The sequence below is a fragment of the Narcine bancroftii genome, chromosome 3 (assembly GCF_036971445.1).
Source record: "Narcine bancroftii isolate sNarBan1 chromosome 3, sNarBan1.hap1, whole genome shotgun sequence".
In the NCBI taxonomy this organism is placed as follows: domain Eukaryota; kingdom Metazoa; phylum Chordata; class Chondrichthyes; order Torpediniformes; family Narcinidae; genus Narcine; species Narcine bancroftii.
Window position 1 is genome coordinate 223,299,277 of NC_091471.1, and position 19,809 is coordinate 223,319,085.

The 19,809-nt window shown below is 42.1% G+C and overlaps 1 protein-coding gene and 2 long non-coding RNA genes across 6 annotated transcripts in view; 2 read left to right on the forward strand and 1 right to left on the reverse strand.

Annotated features, from left to right (window-relative positions):
* Positions 1 to 13,306, reverse strand: part of bmp3 (bone morphogenetic protein 3) — a 38,519-nt gene extending 25,213 nt beyond the window's left edge. For 2 of the 4 annotated variants that reach the window (XM_069926738.1, XM_069926736.1), the window contains exon 1: positions 12,371 to 13,306. In XM_069926738.1, coding sequence (XP_069782839.1) covers positions 12,371 to 12,656 — 286 coding nt within the window. In that variant the 5' untranslated portion in view covers positions 12,657 to 13,306. The remainder of the gene's footprint in view (positions 1 to 12,370) is intronic. The other 2 variants (XM_069926737.1, XM_069926734.1) reach the window with 2 other exon arrangements.
* LOC138758176 (uncharacterized) lies at positions 12,331 to 15,647 on the forward strand. The gene is made up of 2 exons (XR_011354192.1): positions 12,331 to 13,148; positions 14,778 to 15,647. It is a non-coding gene; the product is annotated as an uncharacterized lncRNA (long non-coding RNA).
* An 847-nt stretch (positions 15,648 to 16,494) lies between these two features.
* Positions 16,495 to 19,809, forward strand: part of LOC138758179 (uncharacterized) — a 70,609-nt gene continuing 67,294 nt past the window's right edge. The window contains exon 1 of the long non-coding RNA XR_011354195.1: positions 16,495 to 16,814. This is a non-coding gene — a long non-coding RNA (uncharacterized lncRNA). The remainder of the gene's footprint in view (positions 16,815 to 19,809) is intronic.

The following is a 19,809-nucleotide window of genomic DNA, read 5'->3' on the forward strand; positions in this document are numbered from 1 at the left end:
GATTCCATTCCTTTCTTGCATTTTCTCCATCTCTGCTGCATCTGTTCCCAAGATGAGGTCTTCCAGTCCAGATCATCTGAAATGTCCTCCAACTTCCACAATCATGGCTTCCCCTCCACCACATCAACTCAGCCCTTACCCACATCACCTCCATTTCCCACTCATCTGCCCTTGTCCCCTCTGCTCCCAGACATAACAAACACAGGATTCCCCTTGACCTCACCTACCACCCCACCAGCCTTCATATCCAACATATTATTCTCTGTAACATGATCCCACTACTAGATAGATCTTCCCCTCTCTGCCTTCCACAGGGACCCCTCCCTATAGTGACTCCCTCATGCACTCATCCCTTCCCACCAATTGTGCCCACCCGGCACCTTCTCCTGTGACCACAGGGTGCCACACTTGTGCCCCCACCTCCTCCCTCACTGCCATTCATGGCCCATAACATGCCTTTCAAGTGAAGCAACACTTCACCTATGTACCCGTGGGAGTGATCTACTGCATTCAATGCTCCCTTTGAGGCTTTCTCTACATTGGAGAGACTGGGTGATCACTTCACTGAGCAACTTTGTTCTGTCTACATCAATTACAGGGATCTCCTAGTAGCCAACCTCTTCAATTCTCCACGCCACTCCAATCCTCATATTTGTATTTGGAGAGTAGTTCTCCTCCCTTCCCTTTGTCTTCTTTCCTCCAGCTCTCCACCCCCTTCTCTCCCCATTCACAGAGCCATCCACCCTTCCCCTGCTTGCTGGTGTGCCCACCCTCATTTATCCACCTATTGCCTCCTGTCTGTGGGACTGAGCTCCTCCCCCCCCCCCACCCCTCCTCTCCAATATTTTGTTTGGGTGCCTGCCCACAGTTTGTCCATACATTGATGAAGGGCTCAAGCCCAAAATCTTGGCTGCATAAACTACACTGTATGACCACCTGAGTTTCTCCATCATTGTCTTTTTTACATTTACTTTCTATTTTGCCATTTACAACTGCATAAATCTAGTAAATGTTAATAAATCTGATAATGATTTCCCTGTCAAAATAAATTGTTCTGAATCCATTCATAATAAATACAAAATGATGGAAACTGTTGGCAAATGCAGGCAGCATCTAACAGGTGAAAAATCTTCAACCTGTAGGGTTTCTCTTTCCACAGATGCTGTCCGACCTGCTGAGATTTTCCATGGTTTTCTGTTTATTTCATATTTCTGCATCTACAAGTTTATTTTAAAATTTTCATTAATACTGCCCAACTCCAAAAAAAATGTTCAGTTTCCTCTAACCTTTTTTCTGGATATTTTATTTTAATTTTATGGCTAAACAAGTATCAATAATCCTTTCTTTGCTATCTGGCACAATAATGGGATAAAGAGATAAAAGATTGTTTCTTAGGTTTTTTTCTTGACTTTTGAATGAATGAAAGAGAAATACAATATACCAAATCAAACTATTTCTTCATATTATCAGCTTAAATCATATTTAAAAAAGAAATTATGCGTGAACTTCAGACTTCCGGAACTGAGCCCATTTGAGTATTTAATAATTCATACATTTATTGAGAAATGTATTACTAATATATATATCCAATTATAAGGCACAATGCAGAAAAAGGAACTATTTAAGTAAAAAAAATGGCAAAAAGATTTAAATATACAAATTCATGATGAGGTCTGGTCAAGATTGTGCCAGGAGAGTGTAACTAATACAGTTAATGTTATATATCAAATGATACAATATAATTTTTTGCACCAATTAAACTACACTTTGCATCATTTGCATGGACTGAATTCAAATTGTTCTGTCAAATGTTTCAGATGCAACAAAGAAACAGGAACCTTATTACATGCAGTTTGGTTTTGTGGAAAAATGGGAACATTTTGGGAAGACTTGAATATATAATTGGGACAAATTATGAAGATACTGACACCAAAAGATCCCAGAATATTTTTGCTTGGTAATTTATATGGCACTGATAGTAAATTGAAGTTCAACAAATATCAATGAAAATTCTTTGAATGCAGCAATAGTGGTGGCATGGAAATGTAAGGCAGTAACATGGAAATCAGATCATTTTATAAGGTTGGACAGATGGCATACGGAAATTCAAAATTGTAGACCATTGGAAAAGATTGCGTATAATTTAAGGAATCAACCTGAGTATTTTTATATGATTTGGAAACCATATATGGATTTCATCAGTAAGAGTCCATCCACGTCGTCCATAACACCCGGTCTTCCCAGTTAATATGTACAGGATAGAATAATATGTTAGGAAAATATGTATAGTGAATGATAAATAAATTCAGGTGTTTTCTCTCTTTTCTTTTTCTTTGGGGAGGGGGGAGGGAGGAGGATAAAAAGAAAAAATGTATATATCATTTTGTATTGTTTTTATTACATTGTTCTGTTATATGATGAAGAATTTATATGTATGTATTGATGCAAATGAAAAATAAAATTTTCAAAAGAAAAGAATTAACATTACAGATAGAATAAAGTGAAACATAAAGGATCATTGATACAGGTTGTCCCTCTTTTCAACTAACTCCATCCCTCCTTCCCCACCCCCAAATGAATCTCCATAATAGAAGAAGGAAGATAGAAAATTGAAGAGAAAGATAATTTTAAAAAAAGACCACTTTCCTAATAAACAGAAACAAACAATTTCCTCCTGTTGATGTCAGGCTAATTAGTCTGTCTTTCCCTGTTTGTCTCTCCCCTACCCCCAACCCCACCACCCACTTCAACCCTCTAACCCAAATGTCCTTGCATTTGCTACATTAAAATCCAGGAGATATTTTTTAAGAATCTGCGGAACACTGAAAGATGACAACCTTTCATCTTCACCTCTTTCCAAGCCATGGGATGTGGGTTCTCAAACTTTTTATAATAAATCCAGAGCAGCTTTTACAGTCCAATTTTAAAATTTAAGAGGAGGTACTTAATAAGCGACATTGATTTGTGACCTCGACCACCCAGTGGGACAAGGGCAGAAGTAAATATCCTCATCTGCCAATCACATGCCAACATGTTCAACATTCCTTTATTTCCCCCCCCCCCCCCCCCCCACTCCCCAAGAATAAACCTGGAAACTCCTCAATCAGAAACATGTCAGGCACAAGAAAAGATGCAGAACACCTTTGACCTAATGGAGCTACACAGTTATCCCAGAGGAGAGGATAAAGTGCGAACGACCTGGGTTCGAATAGTAACTGCCTGTAAGGAGTTTCTACATTCTCCCAGTGTCCATGTGTGTTTCCCCTGGATGCTCCAGTTTCCTAAGACATGCAGGGTTGGTATATTAATTGGTCACACGAGTGCAATTGGGTGGCATGGGCTAGTAAATTAAAATTCAAATTAAATCTTGTCTTAAATTTATCGTCCTCCAATATTTTCTTTTCACATAATCTCACTCCTTTAATATTACTCTTTTTCAAGCATGTTAGTATAACAAAGAACAAACAACACAGGATCAGCCCCTTCAGCCCACATCTCCGGGCTGAACACAGAGCCCAATTTACACTATAACTTCACTCCTTGCATCTGATATATTGTATACCCATCCCTCTATTTCCTGCACAATCAAGATGCCTCTTAAATGTTACTGTTGCATCTGCTTCCACCACTACTCCTGGCAGCCGTTCCAGACACCCACTGCTCTCTGTGTAAAAAAAAAACACTTGCCTGCTCATCTCCTATAAACCTCTGCCTCTCACCTACAATGCTGGTCTTCTAGCATGTGACTTTTTAACCCTAGGAAAAGGATTCTGACTGCCTGACTCTCATTATTTTATAAGCTTCTATATCAGCTCTCCCCTCAACCTTCGAGGCTCCAGAGAAAACAATTCATTTTTCCAGCCTTTTCTCATACCTTATGCAGTCTGATTCAGGCAACATCCTGCTAAATCTCTTCTGTAACCTTTCCAAAACCGCCACATCATATTCCAAGTACAGTCTAACTAAAGTTAACATAGAGCAACATGACCACCTTACATATATACTTCATGCCCTACCCAGTGAAGCCAAGCATGCACCTTCTTTTTCATTGTATCTAACTGCAAGGATCGATGGAACTGAATGTCCAAATACCTCTGCACATCAATAATTTTACAGAGAGCTAAGTTATTTAATGTAAACAGTCCCCCTACATTTGACCTTGCAATGTGAAACAACTTACAGTTTTCCAGGTAAAACTCCAGATTTATTTTAAAAAATACTTAAATAAATATTTTGTTATCTATTATATAAGTGATCAAGTGCTGAACCTTGATTATGAAGACACACAGAAAAATCTCTCCCAGACTTCGACTGAGGAAAAATCTTAACTTGTAGAAATAATGTCTGTAGAATGCTTCTTTAATTTCTCTCGAACTGCAGTAATAAAATAATGAGCATATTGTAGTACACCTCCCAAGTGCAATGTACATGTACCAAAATTCTTTCCTGCTGCAACCAAATCAGCACTTTTGCAAAACAAAATCTACAATTACCTCAGAATGGAAAGAGATATTAACTGTAAAAGATAGATTTCATATATTTCAGCAGGTAAGTTGAGCCGTGAATCCCAAATAAACTCTCAAAAAAACAGGGGTTGACATATACCATAAAACCCTTAAAATGAGGCTGAAGAAGAGGGGGTTGACTTATACACCAGCCGACTTATATGTCAAAATATACAGTAATAAATTGTTAGTGCAAGACAAAATTTTCAGTAAACAAAGTAGTGCCAAAGGTGTAAGCAGACTGTGTTTTAATTGTGGTCCCAGAATAATTCATGAGGTCAGTAAGGGGAGTTTTAAGATCATAGACAGCCATTGAGAAAAAAAAACTTTTCTTGAATCTGAAAGAACAGGACGTCGGGCATCTGTGCTTTAAGGTACCAATGAGAAAAGTTTGTGATCAGGGCAATGGGAGTCCTTTAGAGGCAGCGCCTCACGGTGGGCCTGGCTAGATTTGCTGCTTTCTTCATTCCTTCGCATTTAAGTTCCCAATGCAAGCTGGGTATTCTTTCCAGAGTGAACTAGGAGAAGTTTGATAGAGTATTCGATAGAGTATTTGATTAAGAAGTCTAAGTCCAGATTTCCTTGACACCTTGTCTTAAGGGTGCTGGACTAGAGAGTTTCAAACTGGAGATGTGCGAGGAAACTAGAGAACTGGGAGGAAACCTAATATGGTCAATGTGAAAACATGCAAACTCACAATGGGCGTTAGGATCAAACCTAACTCTCTGCAATTGTGAAGCAGCAATGCTGATCACCATAATACCATGTTGCCTTTCCTCCTTCTACTCCAGACAGGTCAGCTAAGATTAACAAGCCTTCATCACTGCTTTTCAACCAGCAACAAATCTCTGTCACAATCATACCTCAAAGTCCGGCCTTGTCAGTACTTGGAGGGGAGACTGCCCAGGAATACCAGGCACTGTAGGGTTTCTGTGAGTGGAGCTGGACAAAGTGGCGACTCTCTGTCTGCCTTACGGTAGATAAAAGTTAAAGAATTTCACATACGTTACATTCTAAAGATGGTATTGCATAACAATGTTTGAACCTTTACCTTTTACATTTACAGTATCAAAACTGGCCGAAGCTTCCCATGCTGACCAAAATATTCCACCCACACTTTTCCCACCTGTCTGCGTTGGAACCATATTCATCTAAAACCACCTTCTCTGTGCATATCCTAATGTTCTTACACATTCCCTCAACCCCCTCCTCTTGCAGCTAACTCCATACACCCCTCAGGCTCCTGGTGAGTATTCTCCCCCACCACCCTCCTGCCCCACCTAAAACTGGTTACCAATTTCATTACTCAAGCAAAAGACTCTTCGTATTTGCCTGATCGATTCCTCTCATTATTTTGTACACCTCTATGAGATCACCCCTGTCCTCTTCTGCTCCAAGGTGTGAAGCCCATGCTTTTTCAACCTCTCAGCCCCCGAATCTTGGCACATCCTCATATATCTTCTCTGCACCCCCTCCAGCGTGAGCACATCTTTCCTGCGGCATGGTGACCAACCTCGAATGTGATGCTCCAAATGGGGGCTCGGCAATGTGTCAGCCATCTTTTGTTAGTTGCGACATTATCGCAGACACTTTCTTTCTTCTCTCTCCCTACTCTGCAACTAAAAATGTTTGATTATGAGCATTTCCTGGTTCTGAATAAAGCTCGTCACCCTGAAACCTTAACTCAGTTTCTCTGCCCAGTGTTCCTGCTGCCCTGCTGAATGCGGTCAGCATTTTCCTATATTCCTTCCAGTATCTGCAATGTTTCCTTTTGATTGGTTTTTAACAGCCATGTGTGTCTGTTTAAACTTCTGTGAATGAGGATCAGTATTCGAGGTGCAGGACAGTGACAGAAATGGAATCTAAAACTTATGTACTTGGGATAGATACAAAAAAACCTAAAGGATGTGTAAATAACAAATAGGTGGAACACTTGGCCTAAATGTTAGATTTCTGGTAACCAGCTCTAATCATGGTTTGTGTGGATTATTGACAGGTGTTTAATATTTAAAATGAAACCAATCCTGCAGAGCACAAATGCAAGACATATTAAACCTGATATGTTAAATATATGCCATTGTCATTCACCATCTAGGCTGAGCTTTAGTAAGGCTCCCCGACTTTGCCCCCACCCCACCCTTCGTTGAATAGAATAAAGTGACGTTGTTACGTTAGATGTATTAGGGTCGATATCCGGGAGCCCGCCATCCCCATTCCTGCTGGGAGCCTGACATTCCCACTGCTGCCAGGTCCTTCTCCCTTCCAGGCCCCTAGGCTTCAGCCTTCTCAGCCACTGGGTTTAAGATATGTATCCTATCCAGTCATGTGTAGATCTACTGATATATTCTCTGCCTTAGAGTAGGGTCTGAAAGCAAACTCTTTCTCTGCCTTTTCCATGCAGAATTATAAATGTCTTGCTTGGCATTTTGTTTATCAACAGACTTTGTTTTATTCACATGTATGACATAATTATATCTCATTTATTGATTTACTCTCCAGTTTACTACAGGTCCATGATTATCTCTTCACGCTACATAATTTAACCTTGTTTTATAATGTTATCCTCCCTGTATCTCTCAGGCAACGTGTGAAGTATAAACATAAATACACCCCAGGAAAGTGAAGCCCATTGGTATGTATCTCAAAATTATGAAAATTCTTGGCAAGCCTCTCTTGATTACCCATTCCCTTGCACCTCAATCATCCTGGTACCGCCCAGTAGCACTAAACCTACTGTGAGGAAATGCTTCAAGAGGCTGGTCACGGCCAGAATTAACACATCCCTAAGCAAAGATCTCGACCCACTGCAATTCGCCTATTGCCACAATTGATCCACAGCAGGTACAATATGGCTGGCTCTCTACTCAGCTCTGGATCACCTCGAAACAGCAATTCATACATATGGCTGCTCTTCATCGGCTACAGTGTGTCCTTCAATACCATTATTCCCTCAGTGCTGGTCAAGCAGATACAATCCTCTGTACCCCCATCTGAAACTAGATCCTTGACTTTCTCATTGGAAGACCACAGTCAGTATGAATTGGAAACAGTGTCTCCTCCTCACTGATCATCAACACAGGCACACCTCAAGGATGCGTGCTTACCCCACTGCTCTAATCATTATACACCAATGACTGTGTGGCCAGGCACAACTCCAACAAGTTTGCCGAAGGCACCACAGTTGTTGGCAGAATCACAAATGGCGATGAGGAAGCGTACAGGAGGGAGCTAAATCAGCTCGTTCAATGGTGTAACAACAACAACCTTCACTCAACATCAACAAAACAAGATGATTGTGGACTTCTGGAGGAAGTCATGGGAACATGATCTAGTCCTCATTGAGGGCTCAATCATGGAGAGGGTCAAGAACTTCAAATTCCTGGGTATCAACATCTCTGAGGATCTGTCCTGAAGCCTCCATGTTGATGAAATCACAAAAAAAGGCCCACCAGCAGCTTTACTTTGTGAGGTGTCTGAGGAGATTCGGTATGTCACCAAAGACCCTCATAAATTTCTACAGGTGTAGCATGGAGAGCATTCTGGCTGGTTGCATCACTGCCTGGTATGGAGGTGCCAACTCTCAGAACAAGAATAAACACCAGAGCATTGTTAATTTGGCCTGCGACATCACAGGCACCAGCCTTCACTCCATCGAGGACACCTACATGAGGTGGTGTCTTAAAAATACCAGCCTCTATCCTCAAAGACCCCCACCACCCAGGCCATAACCTCTTCACTCTTCTACCATCGGGATAAAGGTACAGACGAGCACTCAGCAGCACAAGGACGGCTTCTTACCTGCTGCCATCAGATTCCTGAATGATCAATGAACCAAAGACACTGCCTTACTTTTCATGCACTATTTTTTTATATAGTAATGTCCTAAGGTGGTTATAATATGAATGCTGCCACAAAACATCGAATTTCATGACTTGTTCATGACAATAAATCTTGATTCTGATTTTGGTTATAGACGACTTTCCGAAAGGTTCTAATCTGTGGGAATGCGACAGCAGTACAGTGAGATTATCTGAAACTGGATAATTTACAGATCACACATCTTTGATGACAGGGGGAGCTCTTTCCCCATTAAAATTAACCTTCCCAAAAGAATGGTACAATTTAGCAGCATTCTGAACTGGAAAAGCCAACTACATGTCAGAATTTATAGACTGGATGCATTGTAGTGTGAAGCCTAATCCACTTGCACATCATGTGCTCATTCATGAAATCTGAGTGCCATCATTTTTTTTTAATTCACAGCTAAATTGGATTGCATTCCTTGGTTTAAAATGGAGGGAAATAGTTATTACTTTAAGTGAGTCTCTGGTTCACATAGATAAGATTCAGTTTTGAGTGATTGTTTAACAATGCGATGGGACAAAATTTGAGCTACATAAGGTGAAAATTATGTACAATAAAACTAAGGTATTAGAGTGTTACAATGGAAAATAATTTTGAACCTGGTAATTAATTTTGCTAAAATGATCACAATTAAACCAACATTGCAAGTTTTCTTTAAAATATGCTGATCAAAATGAATTACCCCTGTCCTTATAACAACAAGTAGTAAACCAGCATTGATTGAGATGGATTGAAATTGCCACTTTTGGGTTAGCATCCTGTTTCTTTATGGGAAGAGAACACTTCACTTTTTTTCTTGCTGTTGGTCTGAGAGCATTTACTTGTACAGTCACTATCACTGAAGGATTACACCCCACTTTATGTAAGGCAGTAACAATTGTTGCACTCACATGGGTATGGGTCACTAGTGGCCCACCCATTCATATGAATGTGTGCATGACAGAGTTTAAAAAGAAATTTTGTTATTTTTCTGTCTCTTAAAGTTGTCGTATGCTAAACGCTGATTATGAAGGTACATAGAAAAATTGCCCTCAGGGGCAGATATTTTTAGAATTTATGTCAGTGGACTGGTTCTTAGGTTTATCAGGCATTTTTGATTGCACAATGAGATGAAAAACTGTCTTACTTCAAAATGATCCAAAATTTTGTGATAGATTCATTAGGGGCAAACTGCGATTAATGATGTCAGCCAAATTGAGATTATTGGTGTTTGTGCAATGTGAGAAAAAAAGTCCACACACTCTAAATGCAACGTGAAATTCATTTGATCTTTAGTATTTTTATTGGGATATATTAAGAAATTGAGCCTGGAATTGAAATTAGATAAGTTTCAAATTGCATTTATACAAGTAGCATTGGCTGAGGCGAGAAAATGTTTAGCTATTACTTGGAAAAATGAAGTTATGTATTCAAAGATGCCATATGGAGATGAGATCCTGTATACCACTGGAAAAAGGTAACATAATTTACTTAATAATTATTCTTTTTTGTTAAAGTGTTAAATATATGGGTTTAAATATGTAGTGGAGATTTTTTTTTGCCTGTATTGAGATGGCACCAAACATAGTGGCGGTTTGATTGTTATATGTGTTGACTCCTTTTTTCTTTTGGGTAGTATGTGGGGGGGGGGGGGGGGTAGGGAGGAGGGGGAAAGGGAGGGAAAATGGAGAAAATTTTGTATATTTGTATCCTTTATTTGATTGTATGCCTTATTTTTAAACAATAAATAAAATATGCAAAAAAAAGCAAAGTGAAAGAAAAAAGTGAAACCTGAAACCTTATCTGTTTTCTCTTTCTTTCTTTCTGCAGATGTTGTCTGACCTCCTGAACATTTCCAGAATTTGTAATTAAAATTATGGTTAAGCCAATCTGACCCCATTGAATAGCCCAAAAGATTTGAAACCTGAACGTTCATAACTTTCTACAATCCTATGCATCTCTTACTTGTTTAAAATAAGTTATTACCCTAAACAATACAACTGATATCCAATATTTAGTGAACAATTTTTGATTTTAGGAACAGATTCTACAAGTATGCTAGCAAAACAAGCAAAACTTGTTAATATAATTTCCAGATGAACGTTACTGGTTGAGAAATGAGTTAGTTAATCATGGGCTGGCACTGAAGGCAGGAATCCTATACGTGTCCACGTTTCTTTATCCCACACCAGCCAAAGCAGTTTACTCTAAATCTTGGAAAAAGCAATACAGATAATTAAATAAAGGAAACAAACTGTATACCTGTAAGTAATTTCATGACTCTAATCTAATCTTGCGATTCAAATATTTACAAGCAGCCCGAACTTTGCTCTTCAGGTTTATGGTTGAATCTGAATCTTCAGATGACATCAAATCATAACTCGCCCATACTCTTAACCGGCCGAGTTCTTCCAGTGCTTTCAACTACAATCGCAGCGCCTGCAGGAGTTGGCGTTTCACTTATGTTTTTTTTAGACTGCAAAGTCGGGAAAAATCGCGGAAAAAGTGAACATAATGACTGCCCGTGTGGTCGTTCACACTGGGCGCCTTTTTGGACGATCAGCACCTGAGTGCAACAGTCCCGGAGGTGGGGGGCGGGGGGGGGGGGGGTGGTTTGGACGTGTAGGAGAGTGGATGACCGCCAACGAATTTTTACCGGTAGGTATTACAATGCAGACTTTCTCCAGAAAGTTGTAGGGGTCCCGCAGGATAAATCGTGGGGCAGGAATTGACTCCAAATTCCTGCACATTCCGTTTTAGACTGCCCGTGGGGGGCCAAATTTCTTGATTGTGTCTGCAACGTAACTATTGACTTCCTATGAAGTTTGAGCTTCACGATTAACTTAATGCAGGTCTCAAAGTCTTTAACACACACACATATATATATAGACACATATATACAAACACACACATATATATATATATATATTTATATATATATATATACATACATATCTATCTATATATATACACATATATACATATATACACACACATAAATAAATATATATACACATATAAACATACATATATATATATGCATACACACACACACATATATATATAAAAATACACATATATATCTATCTATATAGATATATATATATACACACACACACACACACTCACATATTAGATAGATGGATAGATAGATAGATCATATGGAAGATGCCCCTGGGGAATACACAATCGTTATGCCACCGAGCGTGAACGTCAGGAACCCCATCCTATTTGATGAGTCTCCCATTATCTGCCAACGAGATGGCGACGCTCCTCGTGTTGGAAAGGCAGAAAATCCAGAGATCTCTCCTCAAATCGCACGTAACAGATGCGGGAAATACCCGTGTGGACACTGGAAAGACACTTCTTTTCTTGACTGGACGGAAGAAGACATCAGCACTTGCCGACATTAGCAGGCGCAGCGACTCGAGTGGAATAGTGACCCAGCGGGGCCAACCCTCCGAAGAACCGCCACCCCCCCCTCCTCTCCCCTCCCTCCGGGGCACCTTTTGGGCAGCAAGGGAGAAAACGAGAAGAGCGCAGTGTTAGTGACGCGACAGCTTTCTACTGGAGGGCTTATGCAGAGTTATTAACATTGAGCTACAGTGACTCAAATACTGTTTGGAAAATTAGCAGCTCTTAATGGGGAGAGAGTACATCCAGCACTTTTCCGTGTCATTTAATCAGGGTGTCTGAAGAGCACGGAGCAGATTGATTTAACCCCAGCTGCAGTGAAGGTAGTGGGGTTGGCGTCAGAAGCGTTGGTGCACAGGAATACTTCACCTAACCATGAATTACTAGGCACCTGAACATTATTAGGACTACCTTTATCTGTATTACATTCACTCATCTATTGAATGATTACCAGCAACCTTTGCACAGTGCAGGTTTGCTGGTGTTCTTGTGCTGCGGGTGAGACCAGGCTAAAACCCATCGGTGGGAATTGGGAGGGGGTTCGGTCACGAAGCAGTTTCTAGTGACGGCAAGCCGTCCCGTGCAGTCGTCCTTCCCTCATTACTCACCCAAGTTAGCTTTGAAACTACGGACCGTGTTGCTTTCCTTGAACTGGTGGCCAGCTTTATTATACTTGTCATAGATCATCATCATGTGCTCCGACATCGTGTCCTGGGGTAGGTCTGATGCCTTGGGGATGGTGGGGCTCTTCTCCCAGGACGCTGTTGACCTCTCCCCCAAGCCAGGAATCCCCTGCAGCCCGCGGAGGTGATCTTTCAGCAGATCCGAGACGGCGGCGGCGAAGCAGCTCCATCCGACGCACAGCACCAACACCAGCGCTTGAAATCTGCCCATCCTCGTTAAAACAACGCACTCGTCTGCAAGCAGCAGCTCTGCAGTCACGAAAGCAAGAGCTGGCTTTGGTTATTTCCCACCCTCCAAATTTCCAAGGCTGCCCCCCCCCCCTCCCGAATTCTGCGCGGCTGCAGGTAGCTGACTGGTGAGAGGATCACTTTCTTCCAACCTTTCCTGAGTTCGGGTGGCGCACGCTGCGTACTGATGCCGTGAGGCTGTAGTCGCCGCTCGCTTTTAACGTCCCACTTGATTCTTTCGGGCTCCGCTGCTCTGTTCCTATCTGAGTGCAGACGCACTGTGTTATGTCTCCTAGCACAGGGCAGAGTTTCGGCCCGACCAATCACACCGCTTCACTCCCTTAAATCAAAGCAGACTTCAAAAAAGCCAACTACATCTCAGATGGCGAGAGGTGACAGATCCTATATAAGCCAGACCGCGAATTGTTCCAAGGTACTAATCGACTGCTCCGGCGATGAGGACCTGTCCTGCAAGGTTAGAAAATGTAACCACGTCTTTCTGAATAATATCGGAGGGCAGCGCGCTGTTGCAAAGGTTTTTATTCCACCAGGAACAAGTACTTCATTTTGACCTCGAAGTGATTCGATATCTTATCAGCGTCTTTTTGCAAGGACCACTCTCGAGTCCTCTAAAACGTAATTCATTCTGACAAATCAATGCACCCTTTTTTTATGCGGGGAGGAAAGGAGCCGTCTTATCCAAGTTTTCCAAAGAAACAATGGGCTTTTTTTTTTACCTGTCCTTCCCGACCTCTTTATTTACGGTCGAATATTTTCTATGCGAATTATAAAGCATCTTAGACGGTCTTTTTTTCTCTCTCGTCCAAGAAGCAGTTAACTCGCACACGTTCCCTGATCACGTCCTGAATTAAACTCACGTGCGACGCTCATGCGAAGTGCAAACTGATATCATTCACATTATGTGGTTTGAGATTTTCCTTTGACAAAGGGACGACCCGCCCCTTCCCCACGCACTCATTGACAGTTTAATAGAGTCCAAATCCTCTCTGACTCATCCTGCAAAACAACGCGGAGATGAGGAAGACAAACCATTCAACGATGCTGAGTCTGAGGTGCAGGGGGGATCGCACGGCTTACTCCGGGCTTTGCATGTGATCTGCTCTCTGTTCGCTATTGAATGGCGCTAATCGGACGCATCCTGTCGAGCTCCCTGCGCGGACACAGCACCACATGTCACACACGCCAAATAAAGTTAGGAAGACGACTTTAAATACCCTCTTTCATGAGCATCGACGAGTAATGATTTCCCGTGAACATCCAATGCCAACATCTGCATGTGTCAATTCGGACGAGTTCATTGTTTCTAACCGAAAGGTTTAAAACAGTGCTTTTCAACCTTTCCACTTACATTCCAGTTTAAGTCATCCCTCTGCAATAGGTGCTCTGTGATTAGTAAGGGATGACTTAAGGTGGGATGTGAGTGGAAAGAAAAAGTTTGAAAAACACTGTTTTAATCGTACCTCGTTGACTCGTTATGTGCACGGATTCGTGACTCCAAAGAAGGGCCAATAACATTTTTTCTCAAGCAAAATGTTTCAGTAACGATCGGGTCCAGAGCAGTGATTCCCAACCTTTCCTTCCCACTCACATCCCACTTTAAGCAATCCTTTACTAATCACAGCAAAGGGATTACTTAAAGTGGTGTGTGAGTGGAAAGAAAAAAGTTTGAAAAACCACTGGTTTAAAAGAACTAAATATCAGATTCACGGGGAACTTTCAATGTATTTACAACTGGATGCTTTGCAGAATAACCACGACGCACACAGAGGGGCACCGAGCTGAAACTCTCAATGCTGGGGGCACGTAGGCACGTGGATGAAAGGGAATTCAAAGCACCATTAAACTCTAGAGTCAAATAGAAAAGCAAACACATGATCGACAGTTCTTTTCACGCTGCACTAATCTTCTCAGATTATGCTAAATCTATTGCTGTGCAATGATGCCCTTTGCTTGTTTCTTCTCTATACCAGTTTAACTGGCTTGCCATTAGATGTAGTTTACGATAATTATATACATATTTCACAACTCATCAAATAGAGAAAGCTTGCCAAGAATTGACAGATTTGCCTTCATGTTTAATCAGATCTGACTGTTTAGCCTTGCTCGTTGAACGGGGAGGAAGGGAGCCGTCTCTGCACACATCTCCCTGTCATCCAGTCTCGTCAGAACTGGTCTCACCGCGCTGCCCTCCTGCACGGGCCGACGCTCTGCTTGCGAGATGACACAGGAGGTGCAGGATTGACCCGAGTCACTGCCTTTCAGACCCCCTGTTCGTTAGTTTCCACAGATCTTCGCTGAATCTTGCGACACTATGTGGAACGAGAAGATTCTGTCCGCCCACAACTCATCTTCACTGAAATCGAACAACGGAAAAGGCGATAAGATGAAGATTATTTATTTCCATTTTAAATGTCAATTACTCGTCAGAATTGCCGATTTATTACAATTCCTCCTCATCCAACAGCGCAGTGCCTTCGCCCTTGCTCCAACTATAAGGGCGCGGTGCTGAGAAGGTAGCCTTATGAGAGTTCAAAAGGTTCAGTGGTGGGAAGGGGTAAGAAGCAAAGTTGGCCGTTCAGAAAACCATCTCTGGTAGGAGATGATTGATAGGGCAGGGTCTTGGACCAATGCCCAGGGCACATTGTGAGGTCGCGACAACATCCACTCCGAATCAGGAGTGGAAATTCCCAACGCGTGAAGGAGAACGATTGGAGGTGTTAGGGGGGACCCGGCGCCCCAGCCGATCTTGCCAAGAGACCCGTTTTGTGTCCCTCGCTCCGCCAACCCGCTATTGGAACTGGGCGGCAGTTACCTAAAATTCAACCAGTGGTTCTTTATTTTAACGGTGGATTATTCCTACTCAAGATTCCCAGCATTTGTTAATACTCCGTCTTATCCTCGGGTACCTATGTAACGTTTATGCAATTAAACTAACGCAAATATCGAAAGAGAAGATTTCCTGCATCTGCCATTATTTTTGTGTGTGTGCGTGTTTGTTTTGAATGTGCAAACTTGCATGTAGGACATTGCCCGGTCCTTCCGTGTAAATCTCCATCTATACAATGGGCGTTGGGGAAAAAAAATATCCCTGCAAAGTTATGGACACCCAGTGTCATGTAGGGCGTTGCCTGAACCAAGGCAAAGTTCTTTCAGGGGAAAAAAAAGAGCTTCGAAAATAGCACTGTTCTCCTGAAGCGGCTTGAACAGAATCTAGCTACTAACCGTGCAGTTATTGCTAAGTAAGACCTAACAAAATCTTGAAAAGTGAAGGCTTGGGCCAACTTACACATTCCTAATGCCTCACACAAACCAAACCAAACGCATCAGATAAAAAAAATCAGCTATGTTTGCAGCGTTGTGTGATGCTGGGTATAATATCACGACACAAACATGCCACTGAGAAATAGTGCTTTTAGGAACGTGATAGGATCCCAGGTCACAAATAAACTGGAAAGTATTATTTGCAAAGAATGGATTAGATTTTCTCACAATAAACACTAATCAAATTCAGAAGTATAGCAGAAAAAAATGACATGGCTACAAAATATAGCAGAGGGAAATTGAGGGATGTCTAGTTTTAAGGTGTGAGATTTGATGAGGTGTTCAACATTGAAAACCTGCTACGATTTAATCTGAGCTTCAGGGACTCTTTCATGAGCAGTGAGCCCTGATACTGCCCTCTGCTGGATGCGAGGAATGCCACGCAGTCTCCATCGGCAGGTGAGTTGGAGGAAACTCGATCATCAATCTGGACTGAATCTATAGCCGATTTCAGGTGGAATCGACTGGAGAAACGCCGGCTCCTGAGTTGGGGCATCTCTCTGACAGCTCACTTCCCGGCTGCCAACAGCCCCTTCCTTGCTGCCTGACAGCCCCCTCCTCACTGCCTAACAGCCCCCCCCGGCATGGGACTACAGGGCTGGAGCGGCTGGCGCAGGACATCAGGGCTGGGGCGGCTGGCGAGCCCCAGCACTGACATTCCCGCACTGGCCGCCCCAGCCCTGACATCCCGCGCCGGGGACTGCTAGGGGAAAGCTGCGAGTCGCTTTGCCTGGTGCTGCTTTCAGGTGCAAAGGAGGATCCTCCAAGCCGGATAATATACCTACCCAAGGAGGGTTAGGTAAGAGCTCCTCCTGGTCAGGTTCTCCACTTTTAGGTGGCTACCCGACAGCCACATTGGGGTAGAATAGGTGGCTTTACAGTCGCGTATTCTGGCTACCTGAAAGCGCCTTATGTGATAGCGTCACCCGCTAGTCTTGTAGTGAGAAGGTGAGTGGGTGTGTGTGTGTGGTTTGTGCAGTGGTGGTAATTGCAGAAAAGTCCCACCCTTGTTTTCTTAAATTGGGACATGGCAGTGTTCACAATTTGGTTTACCAAAAAAAAAATGAATGATTGCAATTCATTTGGAGGGTGTTCTTCTGATAGGAGGTCTGAAACCAGTGGTGTTCTGCAAAATGATTTGGGCAAAATATAATTTATTTTGATTCGTAAGTTTGCAGACAGCTCAAAAAGTGGTGGAGTTGTGAGTAGAAGGATATAGCAGGATATGGATCAGTTGGAGTTTATAATGAAGTTTAATGAGGTGCTTTGGAAGCTCAAGTGTAAGGGGGGGGGAGTATACAGTAAATGGCAATCATCTAGGGGCATTGATGCAAAGGATCTTGGGGTACAAGTCAGTAGCTCCTGTAAATGATGACTCAAGTAGACAGGATGGTAAATATGGCATATATCATGCTTGCCTCATTGGTAGGGGCATTAAGTATAAAAGTCATGTTGCAGCTGTATGTAACTTTTTGGTTGGGCTATATTTGGGATAAAGTGCACAGTTCTGGTTGATGTGTTACAGCAAGAATGTTGAAGCTTTGGAAGAGGTTCACTAGGATGTTGCCTGGATTGGAGAGCATTAGCTAGAAGGAGATATTGTTTTCTCTGGACCATCAGAGGTTGAGCGGAGGCATGCTAAACATATGAGAGGCATGAATAAGAAGATAAAGATGCATAGAGTTGGGGGTGATGTATGAGCATGGAAAGAAGGCTGGTGAACCAATGAAAAGCAGAGACTTGGCATACAGAGGTATTTTTCTGGATGGCAATCAGTGGTGAGTCGGGTGCTACAGGGCCCGCAACAGTTTGCGATATTCATTACCAATCTGAAAAAGTGGACTGAATGTAGTATATGCAAGTTTGCTGGTGACACTAAATTGAGTAGAAAATCAAATTGTGCAGAGGATACAAAGAATCTACAGAGAGATATAGATCGGTTAAGTGAAATGGCAAGGGTGTGGCAGGTGGATCCCCCTCTCCGCTTAAAACTATGTCCTCCAGTATATGACAATTCTATCTTGGGAAGAACATAAGAAAAGGAGAAGGAGTAGGACAGCCTGATGAGCCTGTTCTGCCATTCAATGAGGTCATGGCTGATTTGATGATAGGCCCATCTCCACCCATCTGAATTTTCCCCATATCCCTTAAATCCCCTACTATGTAAAAATCTAACCAACCTTGTCGTAAGTACATTTACTGAAGTACCTTCAATGCGCAGTGAATTCCATAGATTCACCACCTTCTGGGAAAAGCAGTTTCTCCTCATCTCCAAATCTACTACCCTGAATCTTGATGCTTTACCAACAAGGTGAGGTTATTCACTTTGGAAGATATATGGAAGATCAGAGTATTATTTAAATGGCAAGTGACTACAGCATGCTGTCGTGCAGAAGGACTTGGGAGTGCTTGTGCATGAATCGCAAAAGGTTGTTTTGCAGGTGCAGCAGGCTATCAAGAAGGCAAATGGAATGTTGGCCTTCACTTCTAGAGGGATGGAATTTAGGAGCAGGGAGGTTATGCTCAACTCTACAAAGTACTGGTGAAGCCACATCTGGAGCACTGCATACAGTTCTGGTCTCCTGACATGAGGAAGGGTGTACTGGCTTTGGAGGTGGCGCAGGTTGATTCCAGAGATGAGGGGGTTGGCCTTTGAGGAGAGATTGAATCGTCTGGGACTGCAGTCGCTGGAAGTTAGAAAAATGAGAGGAGACCTTAGAGAAAAATAAAATTATGGAAGGCATAGATCAGATAGAAGCAGGTAAATTGTTTCCATTGGTGGAGCAAACTTGAACCAGGGAGCATAGAATCAAGATTCAGGGTAGTAGATTTGGAGATGAGGAGAAACTGCTTTTCCCAGAAGGTGATGAATCTATGGAATTCACTGCCCATTGAAGGTACTTTAGTAAATATACTTACGACAAGGTTGGTTAGATTTTTACATAGTAGGGGATTTAAGGGATATGGGGAAAATTCAGATGGGTGGAGATGGAGCTATCATCAAATCAGCCATGATCTCATTGAATGGCAGAACAGGCTCGTCAGGCCAGCCCATTCCTTCTCCTGTTTCTTATGTTCTTCCCAAGATAGAATTGTCAAATATTGGAGGACATAGTTTTAAGCGGAGAGGGGGAACATTTGAAAGAGATGCGAGAGGAAAATTTTTGTCCACAGAGAATAGTAGGTGGCTGGAATGTGTTGCCTAGATGGGTGTGAAAGAAGATATGGTAGTGATATTTAAGAGGTGGTTAGACAGAGAATCGGGAAATGTGGATCATCTGCATGCAGATGGGATTAATTTAATTTGGCATCTTGGTTGTGACAGATATTGTGAACCTTTACTATTTGGTGTTCTATATTTATGGCTCAGGCCTGAAATGTTGGTTACCCTTTGCTTCCTAAGGATGCTGCATGGCCCTCTGAGGTTCTCAACCCTTTTATGTATGGCACTACAATCACAGCATCTGCAGTCTTTCCTCTTTATGTTCAGAACAGTTGAATTTGGTGACAAGCCTATAGCAACCCATAGTGTTAATGATTGAATCATGAGCCTGTTAATCAAACTGGGAACTACATTACAAAAGTTGACTTAGATTTGCTTTATGTTCATGACTTTTTATGTATTTGTCCTTCAAACATTGGACTTTCAAATGTATTGCCCTGTTTATTTTTCAGGATAAATCGCGGCAGTTTGTATCTTCATTCTTTGTCCTAAGGCAGCAGGCATTTGTTTTTACTGTGTAAAAACAGGGATTTGTTTGTACTGTTTCCTGTACAATGGATAGTTAGTGATG